We start from the raw sequence: 21,143 nt of genomic DNA, 5'->3' as shown, positions 1-21,143 counted from the left end.
GTGTGTCTAATTAAACTTCTATCTCTTTAGTTTATAATGAAAAACAAAACACGGGAGAATGGAGAAAAGTCAATCCAGATGTAGAGTTCAGAGAGCAAATGCCTGGTGTAGCTTATATATCCATCTGCTTGATACCTAGGACACTGAAGCTCTAATATACAGTGATTACCTATAAAGAATACAAGATCTTTTCCCAATCTGTTAGTTGCCATTTTGTCCTAATGACAGTCCTTTGCCTTACAGAAGCTTTGCAATTTTATGAGGTCGCATTTGTCAATTTTTGATCTTATAGCACAAGCCATAGGTCTTGTGTTCAGGAAATTTTCCCCTGTACCCATGTGTTCAAGGCTCTTCCCCACTTTCTCTTCTATTAGTTTCCGTGTATCTGGTTTTATGTGGAGGTCCTTGATCCACTTGGACTTGGGCTTTGTAAAAGGAGATACCAATTGGAAGGGAAGAAGTCAAACTATCAGTATTTGCAGATGATATGATAGTATATTTAAGTGACCTCAAAAGTTCCACCAGAGAACTACTACGGCTGATAAACAACTTCAGCAAAGTAATTGGGTAGAAAATTAACTCAAACAAATCAGTAGGCTTCCTCTAGTCGAAGGATAAACAGGCTGAGAAAGAAATTAGGGAAATGACACCCTTCACAATGGTCACAAATAACATAAAATACCTTGATGTGATTCTAACCAAGCAAATGAAAGATTTGTATAAGAACTTAAGTCTCTGAAGAAAGAAATCGAAGAAGATCTCAGAAGATGGAAAGATCTCCCATGCTCATGGATTGGCAGGATTAATATAGTAAAAATGGCCATTTTTCAGAAAGCAATCTACAGATTCAATGCAATCCCCATCAAAATTCCAACTCAATTCTTCACAGAGTTAGAAAGAGCAATTCTCAAATTCATCTGGAATAACAAAAATCCAGGATAGCAAAAACTATTCTCAACAATAAAAGAGCCCCTGAAGAAACCACCATCCCTGGCCTCAAGCTGTATTACGGAGCAATTGTGATAAAAATGGCATGGTATTGGTACAGAGACAGGCAGGTAGATCAATGGAATAGAATTGAACACCAAGAAGTGAACCTATATAGGGTCACTTGGTCTTTGACAAAGGAGCTAAAACCATCCAGTAGAAAAAAGACAGCATTTTCAACAAATGGTGCTGGTTCAACTGGCTGTTAGCATGTAGAAGAATGCAAATTGATCCATTCTTATCTCACCAATGGCTGATGCTCTAAAATCAATAATTGATAAATGGGACAGTGTGGAGGGGTTAGAGAAAGGACCGAAGGAGTTGAAGGGGTTTGCAACCCCTTAAGAAGAACAACAATATCAACCAACCAGACCCCCCAGAGCTCTCAAGGACTAAACCACCAACCAAAGAATACACATGGACAGACCCATGTCTCCAGCTGCATATGTAGCAAGGGATGGCCCTGTTGGGCATCAATGGGAGGAGGCCCTTGGTCCTGTGAAGGCTAGATGCCCCAGTGTAGGGGAATACCAGGGTGAGGAGACTGGGGTGAGTGGTTAGGTGGAGGAGCACCCTCATAGAAGCAGGGGGAGGAGGAGGGGATAGGGGATTTCTGGAGGGGAAATTGGTAAAAGGGTAACATTTAAATATAAATAAATAAAGTCTCAATAAAAAGAGAAGAAGAAACTGGAAAGGTGCAGCATCCGTATAGCTACTTAAGCTGCAGGTTTTGTTTGGTTTGGTTTTGGACAGAAAATTTTTGTTTCACTAAATACAATATAATTGTGTGTGTGTGTGTGTGTGTGTGTGTGTGTGTGTGTGTGTGTCAGAGAGAGAGAGAGAGAGAGCGCGAGAGAGAGGGAGAGAGAGAGTCCCAGAAAGTGATACTCTTAAGTGTCTGTCTTAAAGACTAACCCATTTTATCATTAAGTTAAATGCATTAAAATCAACTGATCAACTATAGGATTTCACTCGGTTTTTGGTTTAATAAAAAGAATGTGGCTAAGTGATCTTTTAGAACAACAGTATAGAGAACTCAGGACAAGTTGCTCATGTGGTAACTAGCTAGTACCAATAATTCTACATCAGTGAATACCTTAGTGATGACCACCTTCTGTTGAGAACGCCAAAACCGGACCAACCTCTCGCAGAGGTACAGGAACATGGGACCCACTATCCATTTCCAAGTCTGTAATCACATCAAATACAAAAACAAGAAGTGTTAAGGAGGCTGTGACAGCTCGTGAGAGACTCAGAAGGAACAAAATTTTACAAATCAGGTTAACCTTTGTAAGCTTGCTGAAACACTTACTACTGATAAGATTGTTTTTTTTAAGAGAGTGTATATGAAAATATCAAAAGTTAAAATGAACTGTTACGCTGGTAAAAGAGCTACATTGGGGTTATATATTATATAATCGGCATCTGTAGTGTGAAACTTTCCAATGAGGAACTTCCTGCAAGAATGAGATTTCCTCTTAGTGCCAACACCTGAACTGGGACTAAGCCTACAACAGAGCAGGGATGGCTTCAGAATGAACCTGTCTCATTTCAGCAACATGATAGGTTTAATGAAATATTGCGATTTTTTCTCTCTGTCATTGAGTCTGTGATTAATCCATTGCAAGATGACAAATTTTGTGTAAGACATCAATATGTCTTCAATATGCTTATAAATTCTAGGAGTTATGCAATGCTTTTGCTATAGGGACACACATGCAAACTCTAAGACTTCTCTCTGAGTCTCTAGACAGAATATGGAGATTGCTCCAAAAGGTTGTAGGCGCTCTATAAACATTTAGGTCCAACAGATCTATCCAGTTTGATCAGTTGCATTACTAACGTAGTATCTGAAGTACCAAAAATGTAAAAGATAACATCATCTCAATGGACTCTGAGGTAAAAAAAAAAAAAATAAGAGCCTGCTTCCCATACATCCTGGTTTGTTTTGTTGTTTTTGTTGGTTGGGTCTTACCAACTTGACATATGCTAGGGTTATCTTGAAAGAAGAATTTCAGTTGAGAAAATGCTTCTAGCCAATTCATACAGGAGACAAATGCAAACATAGCATGCTAATGGACAACCCTTGTACCTGTTTCTTGAGATTATCAATAACAGCACTATAATAGAAGCAATACAAATACATACCATAGGAGGGTTTCCGGCAAACTTTGGTACTGGGCACTCCTTTATTTTTCCCCATTCGTTGATTTTGTCGGCACAAACATCTAAATTGTGCTCTTTCAAACTGTCTGAAGTCTGTCCACGTACAATTCGTCTGGTAAATTAAAAAAAAAATTCCATGTCACTTAATAACAAAACAATAAGCTGCTTAAGTATTTTAGATTTTGGGTACCTGGGGCCTCATATATGCTAGGCAAGCACTCCAACAATGATCTGTGTCCTCAGTGCTGATCGTGCACATATTGCAAATATCTTCATGGGAGCCCTGTGCTTTTTAACCAGTAACACCCCTTTTAGTAAGACATGGAAGTAAATGAGATCATGTGATCTTGTACAATAGAAAGCTGTGCAGATGCTACAAAGACCATTGCCTGTAACATTGTAGTGTGTGTCTTGGGTTACCAATACATGTCTTGTCAAAGACAGAATGTGCTTCTTTTCAACTGCCATTTTTGTGTATAAACAAACAGAACCAGGGAAAACAGTCTGATTGTTAACCCAGGGGGTGCCTCTGCACAAAATTGAAAAGTTTTCTCTGTATGTGAAGATGCTCCTATAAGCCAATCATGTGGCCAGCAGGAAGTAGATTGCCTTTCATCTTTTGGACAGGCCCTGGTATATACTGGACAACACATATAGCCATACATAGTGACTCTGAGGTAGCAGAGTGCTTTATTTGTAAATCCCTGACTTTTGTAGGCCAGGCATGCTGCTCACCTGTAATCCCCACATGCTAAGGCAGAATGTGATTTGAGAATTCCTGGGTAGTCTACTCTACATAATGAGATTACATCTGAAAAATGTTTTCGAAATGGTATCTTTCTGGGAAAATTTGACCATCCTCACAGATACCAGTACTGTACTCCTTAAAGTGCATAGACACTGGCTCAACTCAATAATAATCAAGTAAGCATATGTTAGAATATTACACAATTCTGGGTTAGCACGAAATGGATTAAGTTATTAAAAAATAAAAATGACATGATCTTCAGAATATATTGAGAGATGAGACATGGATATCCATTTGTAAACTTCAATACCCATAATTTAACATAACATTTAGTGTGTTCTGAGAATGGTTTAATTGAAGGTCATGACCCCCCACCTTTTTGTAAAACAGGGTCTAATTAAGTGGCCCTGGCTGGCCAGGAACTCACTGTGTAGACTAATTCCTTCCCATTCCTAAGCTAGGTTTCCATGAAGAGACTGTCCTTGTATAAGCACTTGCTTTGAGCTTGGCATGAGGAAAAGTACTAACCACCAATTATTTCAGTTAACCTGTGGAATAAGCTTGAAAAGCAAGTATTCCTTTGCAATTTTACACCAAGGTACTAAGCCAGTGTGATTTATTGATAATATTTCTGTTTTTGACCCAGATAACCTTGACCGTAAATCTCAATTCTACACATTCATACTTTGGTAGTCTTGGTGAAATTGACTTCTCTTGAGCTTCAGTTACTCTATCTCCAGTTCAGGTATATTTCTTCATTAAAGACTGAATTGAGTGCTCAATGGACGTGGCTTGTGAAACAGGTCAAGTACAAAGCAGGAGTCTGAGACATAGTAACTACAGAGAGTCTTGATTTTCTAGTTAATGTGGGGAATAAACTGGAAGTGGTGGGATTAGTAAAGTGGGGAGGGGAAGACAAGCTTTCTCCCTTGAAGGATTCTCTGAGATAGCTGGATTGTGAGCAAGTTCCGGGAAAAGGCACTTGGTTGCTTTAGGAGACTCAGCAGATCCTCCATTCCTACAGACCTCTCAGTGCTTAGAAAGAGTTTCACAGTGGTGCAAATCAGGAAGTAGGTGAAGAATGCACACAGAAGTTGGCCACAGTTGTTTTTCTTCCATCCTTCCTCTTTCCACTCTCAAGACTTGGTCACCCCTAGTTTACTTGAATTGAGCTTTGCATATTCTCTTTCCCTTCCCCTGTGTTCCTGGAACTCTATACCCATTATGGAATGTTCCTGGCCTTGGCTTTTATGTGCAGGTGGTGTGAAAGAGTAGAAAAAATGAAACTTGATATTAAAGCAGTTTTTCCAAGCATAAAGTCAAGCACTGTGTGTCCTTATGAGAGTTTTCACCGCAGCCCACTCAAAACCACCTGTTCTCTAGGCTACTCACCAGCCTGGAGTGGCTTGGCCCACATTTTACCATTTTTACCTTTGGGTTCCATATCTACACATGAGACGGTTAAAAGAAACATTGAATATCAAGTTCTTAGTGCTGAACATAGAGTTTGGTAGAAGTTAATTAGTTTTTATCATATTTGAAATTTTGAAGGTAATGCCCATGTATTTTTCTAGCTAGCATTCCTCCCTAATTCCTGAGGTAGATTCTCATACCCAGTAGGAAACCAGTAGCGATTCAGCTACTGCTGAAACTGATTAATCACTAATTCCTCTACCTTGGGATTTTGCCTAACCTACTCATGATTTATCCATAGGAAGCATTGAGGTGGTCATCCAAGACCAAACCAATGATTTCAATAAAGTATGGCCACGCAGAGAGTAGACTACTTTTCTTCTCTTTAGGCAAGAATATAGTGGGCAATCTACACAAATAATGGCCTTGAGACAAACCATAGTCAGTGTATTTTATACATGAGGTATATATTTCAAGCTTATTTTAAATCACCCATTATGAATTGGATGGGTATGATAAGAAAGCAAAAACCATTGCTGGGGTTTTTGGGGGGAGGTTGTCTTTTTTTCTTTGACTGACCTCAACTGTTCTCTGCTGTGCCTCTCCTTGGTCAAAACATCTAGAAAGTGAAACCAAAGTATTTGGCAATGGATTTAGAGAACTCACTCAGCTCCATGGATGGCAAGGCCGATGAAGAAGATCACAAAGAGATGGTGTGTATACCAGAACACTTCAAAGTAAGACCTCCGGATGGTTTTGGTGGAGGATGTGATGATCAATATAAGACACAGTGTGATGACAATTCCTGTGATGCCAGCCAACCGAGTCACGGCCACATACAGGCCCCCTTCAGGGTTCTGGAAAATAGAAACACACAAGCTCAGAACTGTAAGAGTATCCATTTTAAAGCTGTTTATATAAGGCGTTTCCAGTCCCTTTGGCTATTATAATTATATCTCTCAGTGTTGAGATTTCCAAATTTAAATTGTCTTACATTATTGGGGAGTCACAGATAAAGAATAACATTCAGATGATTCTAGTGGAGTTTGACCTTGTAAAAGGTGTCTTCAAAATGTCTCCTGCTCTCTCTCTTTGACTTGGAAAGGCTACAGTACATAGCCAATGAATTCTGACTACACCTTCCACTGGAGGCTGGCTTCACTATGTGTAGATGCTTAGATGAGAGTTTGGGGGTAAAGTTGACCTTATAGATGGTCTTTCACTATGTCTACTTTCAGGAAACAGAAAAAACATGGTAAAAATGTGTAGACCCAGAGAATAGGTGCTCTAGAGCAGACTGGGATGCACAGAGTTGCACAGGGTCAGGGCGAAGATATCCCTGCCCCCAGGCCCCGTGAGACTGGCCCCCACCTTTATTGTCTCCAATCTCGGAGAATTCTATTGAACAAAGATGAGAAAACGTCATATACTCAGGCCTACACAAACCAATCTGAGAGTTTGTACTCATAGTTTGTGCTGACTAAAGGAAAGGGAGCTGCATGCCAACACTGATACTCATTGGTTATTTGACGAAGGCTTCTCAGGGAGCAGTAATTGTCCAGATGCTTTCAGATCACATCCTTACACAAAGAGAAACTTCAAGTCTCAAGGCAGTCCTTAGAAGAGGAGGGGGCTTTAGTGATTGAAAAGGAAAACATTCTGGAGGAAACACAAAGCCAGTAAAAGTGACCCAAGGAAATCTGGACAGATCATGACAGTGTTTGTTCAACTAATATGTTCAATATAACTCATTGAGAAAACAATGAGCAATGGAAAGAAAAATTATCCATGGTATGACAGAAAAAAAGGAGGAGTCATGCCAGCTTCTGTCATGTAAGTTTGAATGTAAAATTTGGGGCAAAATTAAAGTTCTTTGTTTTGTAGCTGTTTTTGTAAACATGGAAAATGTGTTTGAGATTCAACTGGGGAAGTTGACTGTCTCCCTAAGCCACTGGGTTCATAAAAATGGCATAAGCTCCTTTCTGAATATAAGAACCGGTGGGTAGGAGATATGTTTTACACTTATATTCTAAAATTACTAGCAAACTTTTTTTTGTTGGTTTTTTTTATGGAGAAATTATTGTTTTTTTTTGTTCAGTAAACAAGTCCTCTGTTTTAACAGCCCAGCAAACAACTGAATCAGAGAAGGAGGCTCACCTTGATTTTTCTCTAGCAAAATTGAGATACTCTTCATTTTCTTTGTTCCAATGTTAGAGTGCTACTGAATATGGGTCCGAAGTCCCGACTCTGGCATTCACACACCACTCCACGTTGAACAGATGTGCAATGGTGTGAATGGCTGAAGAGGGCAGGGAAAAGACACAATGAGGGGAGAAGGAAGTACCACATCAGTTCTGCCTATAGCCTCTGACTCTCAAGAGAACCAAAGGGATGAGGCCTAGGATTCAGTAAAGACACTGGGTCCCAATAACCACAGAAGTAAGGCAAGCCTAGTAGGTCAGCTTCGTTCTGCCTGTGCTACTGTGGAAAAACCATACAGCCTTTCTGGTATTGGTTCCCTTATTTGTGAAATGAAGGGGTTGAACTAATGTTTCCAAAGAGCCAGCCAACCAATTTTTAAGAGTATACATTTGATAGATTCACAGCTTCTCTTCTTCCCTCATGTGTTTGTGCTCAAATGAGAAAAGCACCCATGTGATGTCTGCTTCATCATCTCCAGAGAGTAGTGGTGGGCATAATTGAATTAATACAAACTTACGACCATCAGCATGAGTCTCTTAAGTTAAAAAGAAATTGCTCGCCTAACTGGGCTGCCTTGTCTGGCCTCAGCAAGAAAGATGTGCCTAGTCCTACAGATACTGATGTGCCAGGGTGAGGGAATACCTAGTGGGAGGCCTCCCCCTTCTCAGATGAAAAGGAAGTGGGGGAGGAGCTGCAGGAGGGGTGACTGGGACTCAGTCCTTATCACTCAGTCTTTACATTAAACCAATGAAATAAGTGTGTTTAATATTAGCTCATCTAAAAGATGAGGGAACTAGGGCACTGTTTGCTTTAAAACCTTGACCAAGGTAACCTAAGCCAAAAAGAAACTGAATTAGGAATCAAATCCAAGCTATGTGGCACACATGTCTGATTGTTACTGGTATAGCATGCTAATTTCTAACAGGATCTTGTCACTCATTTCTTTTAAAGCTTTCATTTACCACAACTCAAAGTTCTGCTAAAATCTGGGAGAAGAATCTGGAGTCAGTAAAACACCTCTGCGTTAAGCTCATTTTCCTCAGTAAAAACATAACACTCCCCCACAGGCAGAGTAAAGGCCTTTTTTTCATTCCTATAAATGTCTACTTCCCAGTGGAAAATAAATTATGTAAGTGAATTCAAGAAGATTGTATAACAGTTCTAAGAACCTCTTTGCCACAACAACATCCCCACCACAATCATGATAATAATATATAATATACCACATATTGTATACAAACAATATATTGTATACATATTACACATTGTATGCAAACATAGTATGATATCATAGTAATAATTACTAAGGTATACATATGATAAGGGTTTTATTAAGATATTTTCAATTTATGGCTCATAGTTCTGCAGATTTATTGCAAAATCGACAAAGTCCACATCCATAGCAAAGCATTTGCAGAATGAATAAAAATGTTTGTGTGTTCACTAGCAGACATTTTTTATACTAAAATAATAGGAAATGGTGGGAACAGGAAGTCAGACTGTATAGCATATTTTAATTTTATGTATCTAGGAAGAACTTATGGTTAAAAGTTATTCAACCCAAGGTATAAATCCTAACATCAGGAAATGGAGTTTGAATGATTTTGACCTAAACTCATCTGACCTCAACTTAATGGACCTGCATACATTTATCCAAGATCAGTCTGTGCATTTCAAATGTCTTCTGAAACTTACCCGTGTGAAGTGCTATCATCCAAGCTACCATCTTATGGAAAGTAAGGTTCCTGTCCAGTTGTCTTCGAATTCTGGTTGAGCAACACTTCGGATGGAGAGAAAAAAGGATGGTAGAAATTATTCATGTGAACGCTTTCTGTGTCCCAGATGCTTGACACGTAATTCTCATAGCCACTCTATAAAGACAGGTTTCCATCCATTTGGTTGATGGCAAGACTGAGACAGTCATCCCTCCCAGTTCAGACAGCCAGCTTAAGTCATATGTTTCCTATTCTCATACTAGTGACATGAGGCCTTGTCTCAAATACAGTTTTCCTTGTCCAAAGTTTTGAATTTTGACAAAATATATTTCTAGTTTTAATTAATTTATTTAATAAACAGGTATCTAAAACGTCATGAAGAGTTGACACATTCCTAGGAGTCTGGTGGAGACAAAGATGAGTGAAAAATTCTAGAACAAGTGAATATCTCCTTGCACAGTTGCTCATATATACTTTAGGAGGGTGGAAATGGATTCACATGTTCATTTAGGCCAGAGACATTACAAGGAACATTGTCATATATTAATAACAGCAACAACAACAACAACAACTAAGAGTTACTGAGAGCTTGAAAAGAACTGCTTTAAGCCTTTTACAGTTTGACTAAGAAGGGTCCATTATGATTGCTCTCTAGCAGTTAATGAAACAAAGGTGGTTGGTGATCTTGCCTCATAATGACATAGCCTAGTGAGTGGCACAGACGGAATTTAAATTCAGCCTGTCTGAGACTAGTGTGAACCAATATTGCAGTATTTTATCATTTATATGATACCTCGACATTCAGAATAGAAAGTGAGTCCGTATCCTAGTACACTTGGCTCACCTGCATATGGTAGAGTGCATGGGTTTGGATCTGGAGTCAATGAATGCTCAAAGCAGGGAAGGCAAAACCTCGTAACAACTAGCCATGTGCTTGTTCTAGCTGCTCTGCTCCACAAATGCAGTGACACAAGAAAGTCAAAATTCTTGAATGACATCAGTGAACTTCTCAATCTGAGGTATTGTGAATACATTGGTCTAAATATCCCATTCAATTTAAATAAGGAGGTTACTTATTTTTAATGAAATATTTTGATTTTGCACAAAAAATATGATTGTATGGAAAATTGTATCTGCGCCATTGCTTCTCAGTGCACCGCACCAGCAAGGTGGGAAGGCTGCATAAAAGATGACACTTGGAATCCCAAAAGTCCTGGAAAGGAAAACCATAAGAAGTCCAGATAAAGGAGAAACGCTTTATCAAGTGGACTGTGTGATCCACACAATTTACCTATCACTTAATACAATAAGGTGTGTATTTTTGTCTGTGTTATAGATAAAATATTAAAATTTCAATTTGGCTAGGATTCCAGTCTATTATTTGTCTATCAAAAGTCTATGCCCCTTTCCCTGAAATCAGATGCAAGGACACCATCATTAGTATTTGAAGTGTCTCAAAATCAGATTCAAGAATTGAAGTACTAGGATCCTTAGTGGAAAGTGGTCAGAGAAGGTGAGGGTAGAAGAACAGGAAATAGAAGGGCAATTAATCAACGAAGGGTCCATTATCATTTGGCTAGCACTGTCCTTTAACAGCGGGCTCGTTCAGACCTGAAAACTCCTACAGTTTTAAGAAAATAGCACCCTGTTTCTTAACTGCCACATTCCTCAGGTTTTAATAGTCCTTCTGGTAAGCAAAATTCTGGAAGGACTTGTGCAATCTTCCCCCCTTGAGTTTGGATGGAACCTGTGTGGATGACGTGTGGTTTTGTTATATTATATTATATTATATTATATTATATTATATTATATTATATCATATTATATTATATGGCGGATTCTGCAGATGTAAAGTCCAAACTTGATTTAAAGAGGGAGCTCCCCCAACCCATGGTGATCTGACACTATCACACAAACTCTAGAAGTCCAAAGTAGAGAAGTCAGAGATTTGAAAAACAAAAAGAATTTAAGGTACTATTGCTGTCTGGAAGACGGAGGCAAGTACATGGCAGGGGGTGATAGGGCCTGTGGGATCCAAAAGTGGCCTTGGGATGGCTGCTAGCTAGGAAACAAGGACCACAGACCTCAGATGAACAGACCTTGGCTAAGAAGGAAACTGGAAGAGGTTTTGTGTTTGTTTGGTTGTTGTTTTGTTTGTTTCACTTCATTGTACAGAACTGAGGCTGGAACCCTGTGCATGCCAGAAAGACACCCTATCTCTTCCGAGCCTAGACTCTCAGAAGACTTGCATTTTTCTCTCAGTTTCACAGAAAGCTGGACCTCTGCTTTACATAACTTACAGAGTGCAAATGAGGCTTGTTCTAAACCAATACATCTGTGGCAGTTTGTTGCACAGAACTTACGATTATTAGCATCTTTCCTGGAGTGGTAAACTGTATTGGACACTTAAGAATCATAGGTTGGTCCAGGCAGTGAGCAGTGGTGGCTTTTAATCCTGCACTCAGGACACAGAGGTGGGTGCATCTCTGCATTTGGGGCCTGCCTGGTCTACAGAGTTTCAGGACAGCTAGGGCTACACAGAGAAACCCTGTCTCAACACAAAACAAAACAAAACAAAACAAAACAAAACAAAACAAAACAAAACAAAGAAAAGGATAGCAGGATAGGAATTAATTTAGTTAGTTGAAAGCAGTGATGAATTACATTTGAAAGTAAGTTCTGCCTTCACATGTATCCGTATATGGTGAGTCACAGACCTACCACATAATTGTAGGACAGGTTCTTCACATATTTAATCGCCAAAGCTCTTTCCTAGGAGGCATGTATTCATTTAGAGAGGCTTTTTATATTAGAATCAGATGTTATTTTGCATCATTGCGTACCTAAGTTCTCCATTACCTGTAGCCTGGCTCTGCAGCTAGAGGGCAAGCATTTCGAACAAAGATTAACATGCTACCTACTTTAAAAAGTGTTCTTTAATGATTCCTTGATCATACAAACAGGTCACACTTTAACCACCTCGGAAATAAGATCACTAAGCCCATCTGCATTCACTGCTGCATAGTTTCTATTTTCTTGAAGGAGGGGTGAGAGGAGGAAATTCGCTAGCCCCTGCATCCTAACAAACTTGAAGAGAAACAATGTGGCTTTATTAGGCTCCCTATGGCATTCCCTCAGCAATATCTTTGTCACTATTAGCATCAATAAAATTTGAAAAATAATAGATGTTGATGCCCCTTACAAACCTTTGACACAAATACTTAGAAAAATAATAAATGCAGGGTCGGAGCATCAGAGTGATCTGATGAGGTAATACAATGCCCATTCAGAGATAACCATTATGGCTTAAGATCCAGTGAACTCAAAGTGCATTGTAGTCAAAGAAAAAACTAATGAGCCAGAGAGCAACGGGTCCCACCAGGGCAGCAATCCTTCATCCCACCCTGTGTGGTCAGGACTCCTGTGTGGTCAGGAATGGTAAACAAAGGATGCTGGTACTAAACTTTCGAGAAAATGATCTCACCACTTCCTGAAAAGGGGACAGGATGATCGGCTGGTAAGGTTTGAAGGGAGGTCTTTATTCTCTCAGATTCTGTTCCTCCTTAGTCTACAGAGAGCATGTGGGTGCTTTGACTCACCTCTGAGTTATTGCCAGCCAGCTCCCAACTAGCCAAGCTGTTATCACACCTTACAGCTTCCTCAGGGAACGATCTCTTAGCTATTGTCCACTGCCTCCTAAAGGGAAGTTTCTCTCTTACTGCCACCAAAAGCCTTGCCCAACTTTGATCAGCTATCATTATAGTGCAAGGGCAATTGTTGGGACATTCTGGCAAATTTCTAGGCTGTATTGAAACGGAATTTCAAAAGTATGAAAAGTGGAAGTAAAATAAATTACATAGTTAATAGGGTATACTGTGGGCTTTTGTAACTCCATCACATATATACTTGGTCGTACTGTGCTTGTCTTGCAAATTCATAAATATTTTAAGTGAAATGTCAAAAGCTAGGCTTATATCTACCTACAAAACGCAGCAAAAGAATCTGACAGAAACATTGGCACATGGTGGCAGTAAAAACGCATGACGAATGCCACTTTGCATGACACTCCTCATAATTTTGAAAGCCCATACTTAGTCTCTAGCTCTTCCACAAGACTCTAAGCTCCTTGAACTATGGCTATCCATCTTTCCTCACACTGTGTCTCCAGTTATTAGGACACAGAGAGACCTCTAAAGGGGAACTACTCAGTAATTGACACATTTAATTAATTAGTTTTATTTTTACTAAAAATATACCTATTCATTCTCCTTCCCCCCAACACTGGGGACAGAATTTAGGGCCTTTCACACTTGCCCTGTTCTTCACTGCTGAGTGCAGCTCTACCTAGGAGAGTATCTGAATGCTTAATTAGGAGGCCACAAGGTTAGAGGAAGAGCCACGAAGAGGCCATCTGATCCTGAGACTTTAGAAGACAAAAGACCTTTTCACCTTCCTGTTTGATTCTGATCTGAAGATTAGAACTGTCACAAGTTCCAAAGTTGTTTCTACACATCAAGCTGAGGTGACTAAAGGGTCAGCAGATGGTTCTGCATGCTCAGGCCTAGCCTTTTCTCACCGCCCTCGAAAAGCTAGCTAAGAGTCTGATGCTCTCCTTGTTTGTTTGCTTGTTTGGTTGATTGGGTTTTTGGTTTGGTTTGGATTTTGTTTCTTGTTTGGTTAGGTTTTTTTCTTTTTTTCTTTTTCTTTTTTTTTTTTTGTTTGTTTGTTTTTGGAGGAGGGTAAGGTTCCACAGCCAGAGGGCTTTTCCCCCTCCTGGTAAACCCTGAAGGTTTCAAAACCAGAGTCTGCATGATTCAGACCTCTAAAACTGAACTGAAATTCTATGCCTGTTAAGTTAGCTCAGTCCTTAAGTTATAGCCCAATCAGACCAGGTTACTTAACAGGTTCAAATATGCATATTAAACAGAGCCAGGGGGACACTTCAAGGTGTTTAGTTGACACATACAAAAGTGAATAGTCTCTGGGAGCAAAATGACCTGGCTTTGAATTCCAATACTCCTATTTGTATTCCAACCTCGCATCCTTGACATGAGTTCCAATGGAGCTCAGTGAGCTACTTTCTTTGTTACCAGTTTCTTTTTTTTTTTTATCCTTTTCTTTGTTCTTTTTTTTTTTTTTTTATTAACTTGAGTATTTTTGGTATTTTACATTTTAGGTGTTATTCCCTTCCTGGTTTCCGGGCCAACATCCCTCGGCCCCTCCCTCCCCTTCTCTATAGATGTTCCCCTCCCAATCCTATACCCATTACCGCCCTCCCCCACACAATCACGTTTACTGGGGGTTCAGTTTTGGGAGGACCAAGGACTTCCCCTTCCACTGGTGCTCTTACTAGGCTATTTATTGCTACCTATGAGGTTGGAGCCCAGAGTCAGTCCATGTATAGTCTTATCTAGTTTGGTGGCTGTATATGTATGGACCACATGTGGGGCAAGCTCTGAATGGGTGTTGCTTCTGCCTCTGTTCTCAACTTAGCCTCCCTATTTCCTCCCGAGAGTATTCTTGTTCCCCTTTTAAAGAATGAGTCAAACATTCACATTTTGGTCATCCTTCTTGAGTTTCATGTGTTCTGTGCATCTAGGGCTGTTACAGTTTCTAACATCAGTCACAACATACTCACTCATTTAAATCCCAATCAGAAAAAGTAGCTTTGTTTGCAAACTCCAGCTTTCAGATTGCCAACCTCAGAAGGAAGGGCATGTTATACCCAACAAGATCATTGGATTTTTTGAGGGGAAGGGAAATGGGAAGGGTAACAGAAGTGGTAGTATGAAGGTACCAGGAGGAATTCAGGGGGAGGAAGAATATAAATGGGGATGGGTGACAGTTAGGGAGGAGAGGTGGTGGGGAGGCTCATCTACCAGAACAAAGTAGGTACAAAAATGCCCTAAGGAAAAACATCATTATTTTGTGTGCTAATATAAATAAATAAATAAATAAATAAATAAATAAAAAATATAATTGTACTTCTGTTTGAAGATATCTAGTTACAGAGCTTGCTTTTCTCCAATTTACTACAATAAAGATTCTTTGTTAAGGGTGAGAAGATGCCCTAAAGCTGACATTTATATGGGCTGTTCATGGGACGTGACCAAGGCAATGCAACTCCGGGTTATGGGGTAACAAGGATTTCTTAACTGACCACTTCGGTGAAAACACTGCCTGTTTTTCAGGCTTTACTTCCTCTAAATAAAATGTATTCAGATGGGGATGGAGATTTTTTTAAGTTCCCCAAATCATGTCTCATAAAAAAAACAAAAAGATATTACACAATAATGAAATGTCATTTAGAAGCCTTCATCTGGCTCATGTGTTATTTAAAAGATGGGTAGCTTGGTAGTCAGCCTTGCAATCCAGTGAGATTTCATCTATGTGGATCCTTCCATTCAGTAGATTATTTGGAAAGCCTTCTGATGAATGGCTAACATCGAGCGCTATTATTGGGTGTTGCCTTGGTTTACAATGAACAAGTATGATGCATCAAATTAATGATTTAAATAAAGGAGCTTCATTACAGTATTTTCCGGAGACAAGGCTCTTTCCAGAGAATCTTATATTTTTGGTTGTGAGCCTAGCCTTTAACGGCTGAGCCATCTCTCCAGCCCCTTTCCAGAGAATCTTAAAGGATTTGTGAACATTCTTTTGATTTTGTTTGTTTGACTTGTTGTTTTGCTGCTGGACAAAGTGACTCTAATACTTTGCTTAACTATTTATGGATTTGCAGGGCTAAAAGTGGGTTCAGGGCCTCTGGCATGCTAGGTTAATGCTTTAGTACTGAGCAACCCCTTCGTCCCAAGTCTTCATGTAAAATGAGGCCCCTGAGAATGGAGTTTAAGGAGTATGTTTAAGACAAAAGGGTATTTTATAAAGTAGTGGGTAATATCAAAGTTTAATTGTTGTCCACTCATCTCAGTTGAGCAAGTTGAGTGCTGTCTTTTTTTAAATAAAAACTCTTTTTTAAAAAAATTAATAGGAATGTTATATGACTAGGGAAAGGAGGCAACGTCGTGAAAAGCCAAGTTGTACCTGTGACTGATAACTTAGTTCAGATATTTGGTAGCTGTCAAATGAAGTGTTGCTTCTTTAGCAGTACATTTAAGTTTCTGGTTTTCCCAGCAGAATCCTTTCTTTCTTCCCTCAGCCTACCTTAGACATTTTGCCCATTAAAAGTTACTGTACCCCCTCATGGAAATAGTTTCGGCCATTTTTTTCTTTTAAAAGTGATTTTTTGAATTCAAATGCTGTCAAATTTTAGGAAAAGAGGAAAAGACAGACAGGAGGTGGGTGGACATGTTTGTGTGGTGACCAGAGGTAAACGCCAAGTGTCTCTATTGTTCTCCATCTTATTTCTGAAGCAAAACATCTCACTGAATCGGGAGTTCACCAACTCTGCAGAACTCGCTGGCCATTGAACTACAGGTCCCAGGAGGCACTAACCCCTTATATTTATCAGGAATAGCAAAACATTCAAAGTGAAAGAATGGCTTGCTGATATTAATTTTAAAGACAAGTTACACAGAAATATATCCTAACCAAGCTCGGGATGCGGCATGTCCTTAGCTTGAGTGACATGCTCAACCTGTCCAATTGTTTCTATTTCTCCCTATCGAAAACATGCCACATCCTTTTTCTCAATCCATACAGAAGCTGACTATGTCCATCTTCATTTTCCAAGTACAGAAATGTTCGCAGAAGCTAAAGGAAAACAATTTAGCCATCAAATCACACACTGGCTAAATATTATCCTTTGCTTTTCTTTTGGTGTTGACCATTCAATCCACAGCCTCATGCATGGTTGGCAGACCCTATACCATTGAAGTGCATCTCCTACCCGATAAATAGATTACATTTAAATAGAATGCAATAAAGGTTGACTCAGAAAGTACTATACTATTTCGCATTTTTGAGAATAAGGTTTTCTCACATCTTCTGTGCTTTTGCCCATGCTATCTTCTCCATATATAATACTTTTCTACTTCATCAGCAAAGCCTATATGTTGATTAATCCTCACCTGCCCATTCTCAGGCTACTTTCTCTCCAAGACCTTATTTTAAATGTTTTATGGGACTCAACATATTTTGCTCTATACCACATTTACTTGAACATATGTGCTTTATAAATAAGTATCAATAACTTAATTTTCATTTTCATATAATGATACCAATAAAAAATATGAAGAGTCTTACAGCTTTAATATACTGTGTCTACATCAATGTGTTCATTAAAGTGTTTATATGAAGGCAAAGGGAACTCTGGGCACATAGAAAGCTCTAAAATCTCGAATCCTGTGGAGCTAGCAATGCTTTTCTTGTCTTTCGTTTTTTGTTTTTTAAAACAGGATCTCACTATGTAGCTGAGACTGGCCTAGAACTCACTATGTGGCCTGGGATGGTCCCAAACATAAAATATGCCTGTCTCGGGCTCCTCATTGTTGGAATCATAGGCATATGCCAATATAGAAGCAAACTCTTCCGAATTATATTTTGCTGTTTTGTGCAGTGATTGGATTTGCTTGAGACATACAGAAAATATGTTTTCTCTGACATGATTTTAAAAACATTCTTGAACTCTTAGTTCCTAAATGTTGTATGTCTGGCTCATAAAACCCTACGCATGTATACTTACTTCATTATTATTGCTGGGAAGTAGTTTTTAGCTGCTTTTTATAATTTTCAAGTTAAATGATATTCCAGGAAACTCTGCCCCCAACTAGTATAATGTATGGTGTGTGTGTGGGTGTGTGAGTGTGTTTATGTGTGTGTGTGTGTGTGTGTGTGTGGTGTGTGTGACTGAGTGTGTGTGTGTGTGTATGTGTGTATGAGTGTGTGTATGTGGTGTGTGTGTGTGTGTGCGTGCGTATGTATGTGTGTGTGTGTGTGTGTGGAGGTAGATGCTGACGCAGATGATGTGTATCATAGCATATGACATGACATAACTCCAGAATATTCTACACAAGATGAGCTTTACAGCGCATTACTTGGCTTTTCCTTGGAAAGAGCATTTGGTGTGATTGATAGCTTTGACAATCTGGGGCACTAGACAGAATGTTTGCTCTTACCGCACTGGAACCCCTGAGGAAAGAGAGGAGATTCCGACACACTGGCAGCAAGATCAGCATGCAGTTGAAATTCAGGCAGGCTGCAGGTGCCCGGGCCAGAGCCAGTGCTGACTAGACAAGAGAGAAAAGACAGGAGAGAGGTTGGTGAGCAGAATACCTGTACTCCTCTTTCCCAGAGTCTCATCATGGGACACTAAAAGCTCTTTCAAGAGATCAGGAAAGAAGCACATGAGTTTCTCTTAGGAGCTACTTGTATGCTTTATTTTAACTTTGAAACTGCATTTTTACCCCAAGTCAACACTTTAAGTCTCACACCTGAGAAGAAGTGGGACACATTTACTTTGAGTTTTTGTTTATTCCCCTCCCAGACCACACTTTTTAAGCTTTCCTATGCATTTTTTTTTATCACAGATCTATCTTTCCATTCCTTTCTCAATCACAGAATATCAGGCGTTTCCTTTGTTTGAACTACACTCCACCTTATCTTCTTGAGACGGGTGAACTACACTCCACTTTATCTTCTTGAGACGGGGTCTCACCTTGAACCGGGAGCTCACTATCTTGTCTAGTCTGCTGTTCAGCAAGCTCTACTGTCCCAACTACTCCCCCCTTCTCAGTAGTAGAAGTATAGGTGCATGTGGCCACACTTGAGTTTTTACATGGAAGCTGGGGTTCTAAACTCTTGCCCTCATGTCTGTGTAGCAAGAATTTCTACCCTTTGAGCCTCCTCCACCCCGCCTCTTATATATTCGATATATTTTAAAGTAAGTTGCATGACTCAGCTTACTTCCTCCTAAATCTTTAAGCACATATACCATTGGCATGAGGTCAGTATCAAAACTAGATCTTCCATTTGGAACAGTTCCCTTAACACTTAGACCTTCACTGTAACTTAGGTTGGTATGGTGTAATGCTTGGGCAAAATTGGTTTAGCAATATCTGAAGATGTTGCCTATTATACAGGGAAAACAGATCAGCATTAATGCATTAAAGACAATTTTAATAATGTCACAATTATTTGATATGACTTATACATATGATTATAACATAATATTAATGTAAAAAAATACGATGTGCCCCAAATGATACAAACCACCAAACTTAGAAAAAAATAAGGAAAATGTCAATTGTCATACCACTGTCACCCCTGTACAAATGGCTCCTAGCAGGCTTTCCATTGTAGAGATACCTATGTTAAGCTCAGTATATTGGTGGATAGGGATGTGGCAAGGACCCTCTGCCATGCACTTGTTACACTGGCAGACCATAAGAGACTCTTACCAAAGAGTTGCAACTGGGGGATAAAGCTGGTGGTGTCGTCTTAGTTGGTCAGTAGATTTATTCAAAGTCTTAAAAAGGAAGACATATAAGTACAGCTGCCGCAAGTGTGAACTGGCCAGGACTGCGTGAGACAGAAGTTATACTCACCCCAAGAAGTTTTCGAGTGTAATTATATTTAGGCTCATCGTCATAAACCTTGTAATACTTGACAAAGAGGAAGACGTTCAGCCCCAACCACACCAGCTGCACAAACAGAAAAAGTTGTGTGAGGTTTGTATCTCTCAATAGATTCCGTATGAGACTGGAGGCAAATGAAGGGCAGGACTTCCCCAAGTCCAGACTCTGGCATAGGTCTGGGTGTGCCCAGCTCAGGGCCAGCTCTTTCCTATCCAACACCTCTACACTTTTTCAGGAACTAACTTTTTACCTTCCTTCATTGCATTTGCCTCACTACCTGGTCAACATACTGAATTAATATCCGTCTGTCTCATCTCTTTTCTCTTTCCTCTTCTTTTCATCTTAACGTCAGACAGACGGGTAACAGTGATTGGGGAGTAGAGAGCAGATGGAAATAAGGTATTGTTCTTGTCTCCTGACCTGTAGGAAACTGAACTCAGTGCTCACAGACTCTAGTCACCTGCTTGCGACACACACAGCTTACCATTCTATTGGAGAAGTTTTCCTTTAGCATGGACAAGGGGTGAAGGTCATGGAATTTAAAAGTAAAATAAATGCTCTAGGTTTGAAGTTCACATTGGATCCCAACAACAACCTCATCAAGGAATGGTACTAGTTGCTCAGTCTTTTACTTCGGCTCCATAGAATTTTCCTTAAATAGTAAATTATCAGTTGCTATTAATATTAACTACTTAATACCCATGGGTGCTTCCTTCTGAACAGTCTGTCTTTTTACAAACGATTGCTACAAAAACTCCATTTCTTATGTTGCCATGCTCCCTAACTCTGTATTTCTAAGCCACATTTTACTTTCACATATATGCATAGATAATATAAAAGATCACTTTCTGAGAAAACTGTAATTAGAATGAAAGTTAAGAGTTCAACTTGTTTCTTAAGTGAGTAACCTGCTCTTAAAATGGCAGCGAGGACTCAAGACTAGAGTTTCCAACCCTCACGCTTCTGTATTGCATAAGCATGTTGGTTTGTCGTGAACTATGTTTCAACAAAACATTTGTTGTTTTAATTTTAACTACGCTAATAATTTATTAATACCTCCAGAATTCGGAATCTATGCATTGCATGGTTAATCCTTATAAAACTTCCATTCATAAGTAATTTTTAATATCATGTTTCATGAGCTGTTTGCCAAGAATATTTAGATACCACGTTTCTTCTTCCTATCCAGAAATTGCTTTGCTGAGAATGCTGTTAGAGTTCAGAACAGAAATCAATTAGCTATTAGAACATTCCAAAATTGTTTCTTAAATACATAGTTTCCTATTATACACACACATATTTTATATATACATATTATATTACATACATTCATAAATATATATAATCCACATACTGCATAGGTATAAGTTTAGATGC

The 21,143-nt window shown here is 39.3% G+C and overlaps 1 protein-coding gene across 1 annotated transcript in view; it reads right to left on the bottom strand.

The window, feature by feature from the left end:
- LOC116889176 (cytochrome b-245 heavy chain) overlaps nucleotides 1-21,143 on the bottom strand; it is a 32,819-nt gene that overhangs the window by 11,051 nt on the left and 625 nt on the right. Inside the window, 7 exon segments of the mRNA XM_032890341.1 lie at nucleotides 2,084-2,176; nucleotides 3,136-3,265; nucleotides 5,981-6,193; nucleotides 7,472-7,613; nucleotides 9,212-9,296; nucleotides 18,309-18,419; nucleotides 19,737-19,832. Of these exon segments, the coding sequence (XP_032746232.1) occupies nucleotides 2,084-2,176; nucleotides 3,136-3,265; nucleotides 5,981-6,193; nucleotides 7,472-7,613; nucleotides 9,212-9,296; nucleotides 18,309-18,419; nucleotides 19,737-19,832 (870 nt within the window).

The sequence above is a fragment of the Rattus rattus genome, chromosome X (assembly GCF_011064425.1).
Source record: "Rattus rattus isolate New Zealand chromosome X, Rrattus_CSIRO_v1, whole genome shotgun sequence".
Classification (NCBI taxonomy): domain Eukaryota; kingdom Metazoa; phylum Chordata; class Mammalia; order Rodentia; family Muridae; genus Rattus; species Rattus rattus.
Note: the sequence above shows the minus strand (reverse complement) of the source record. Positions and strands in the feature narration are given on the sequence as shown.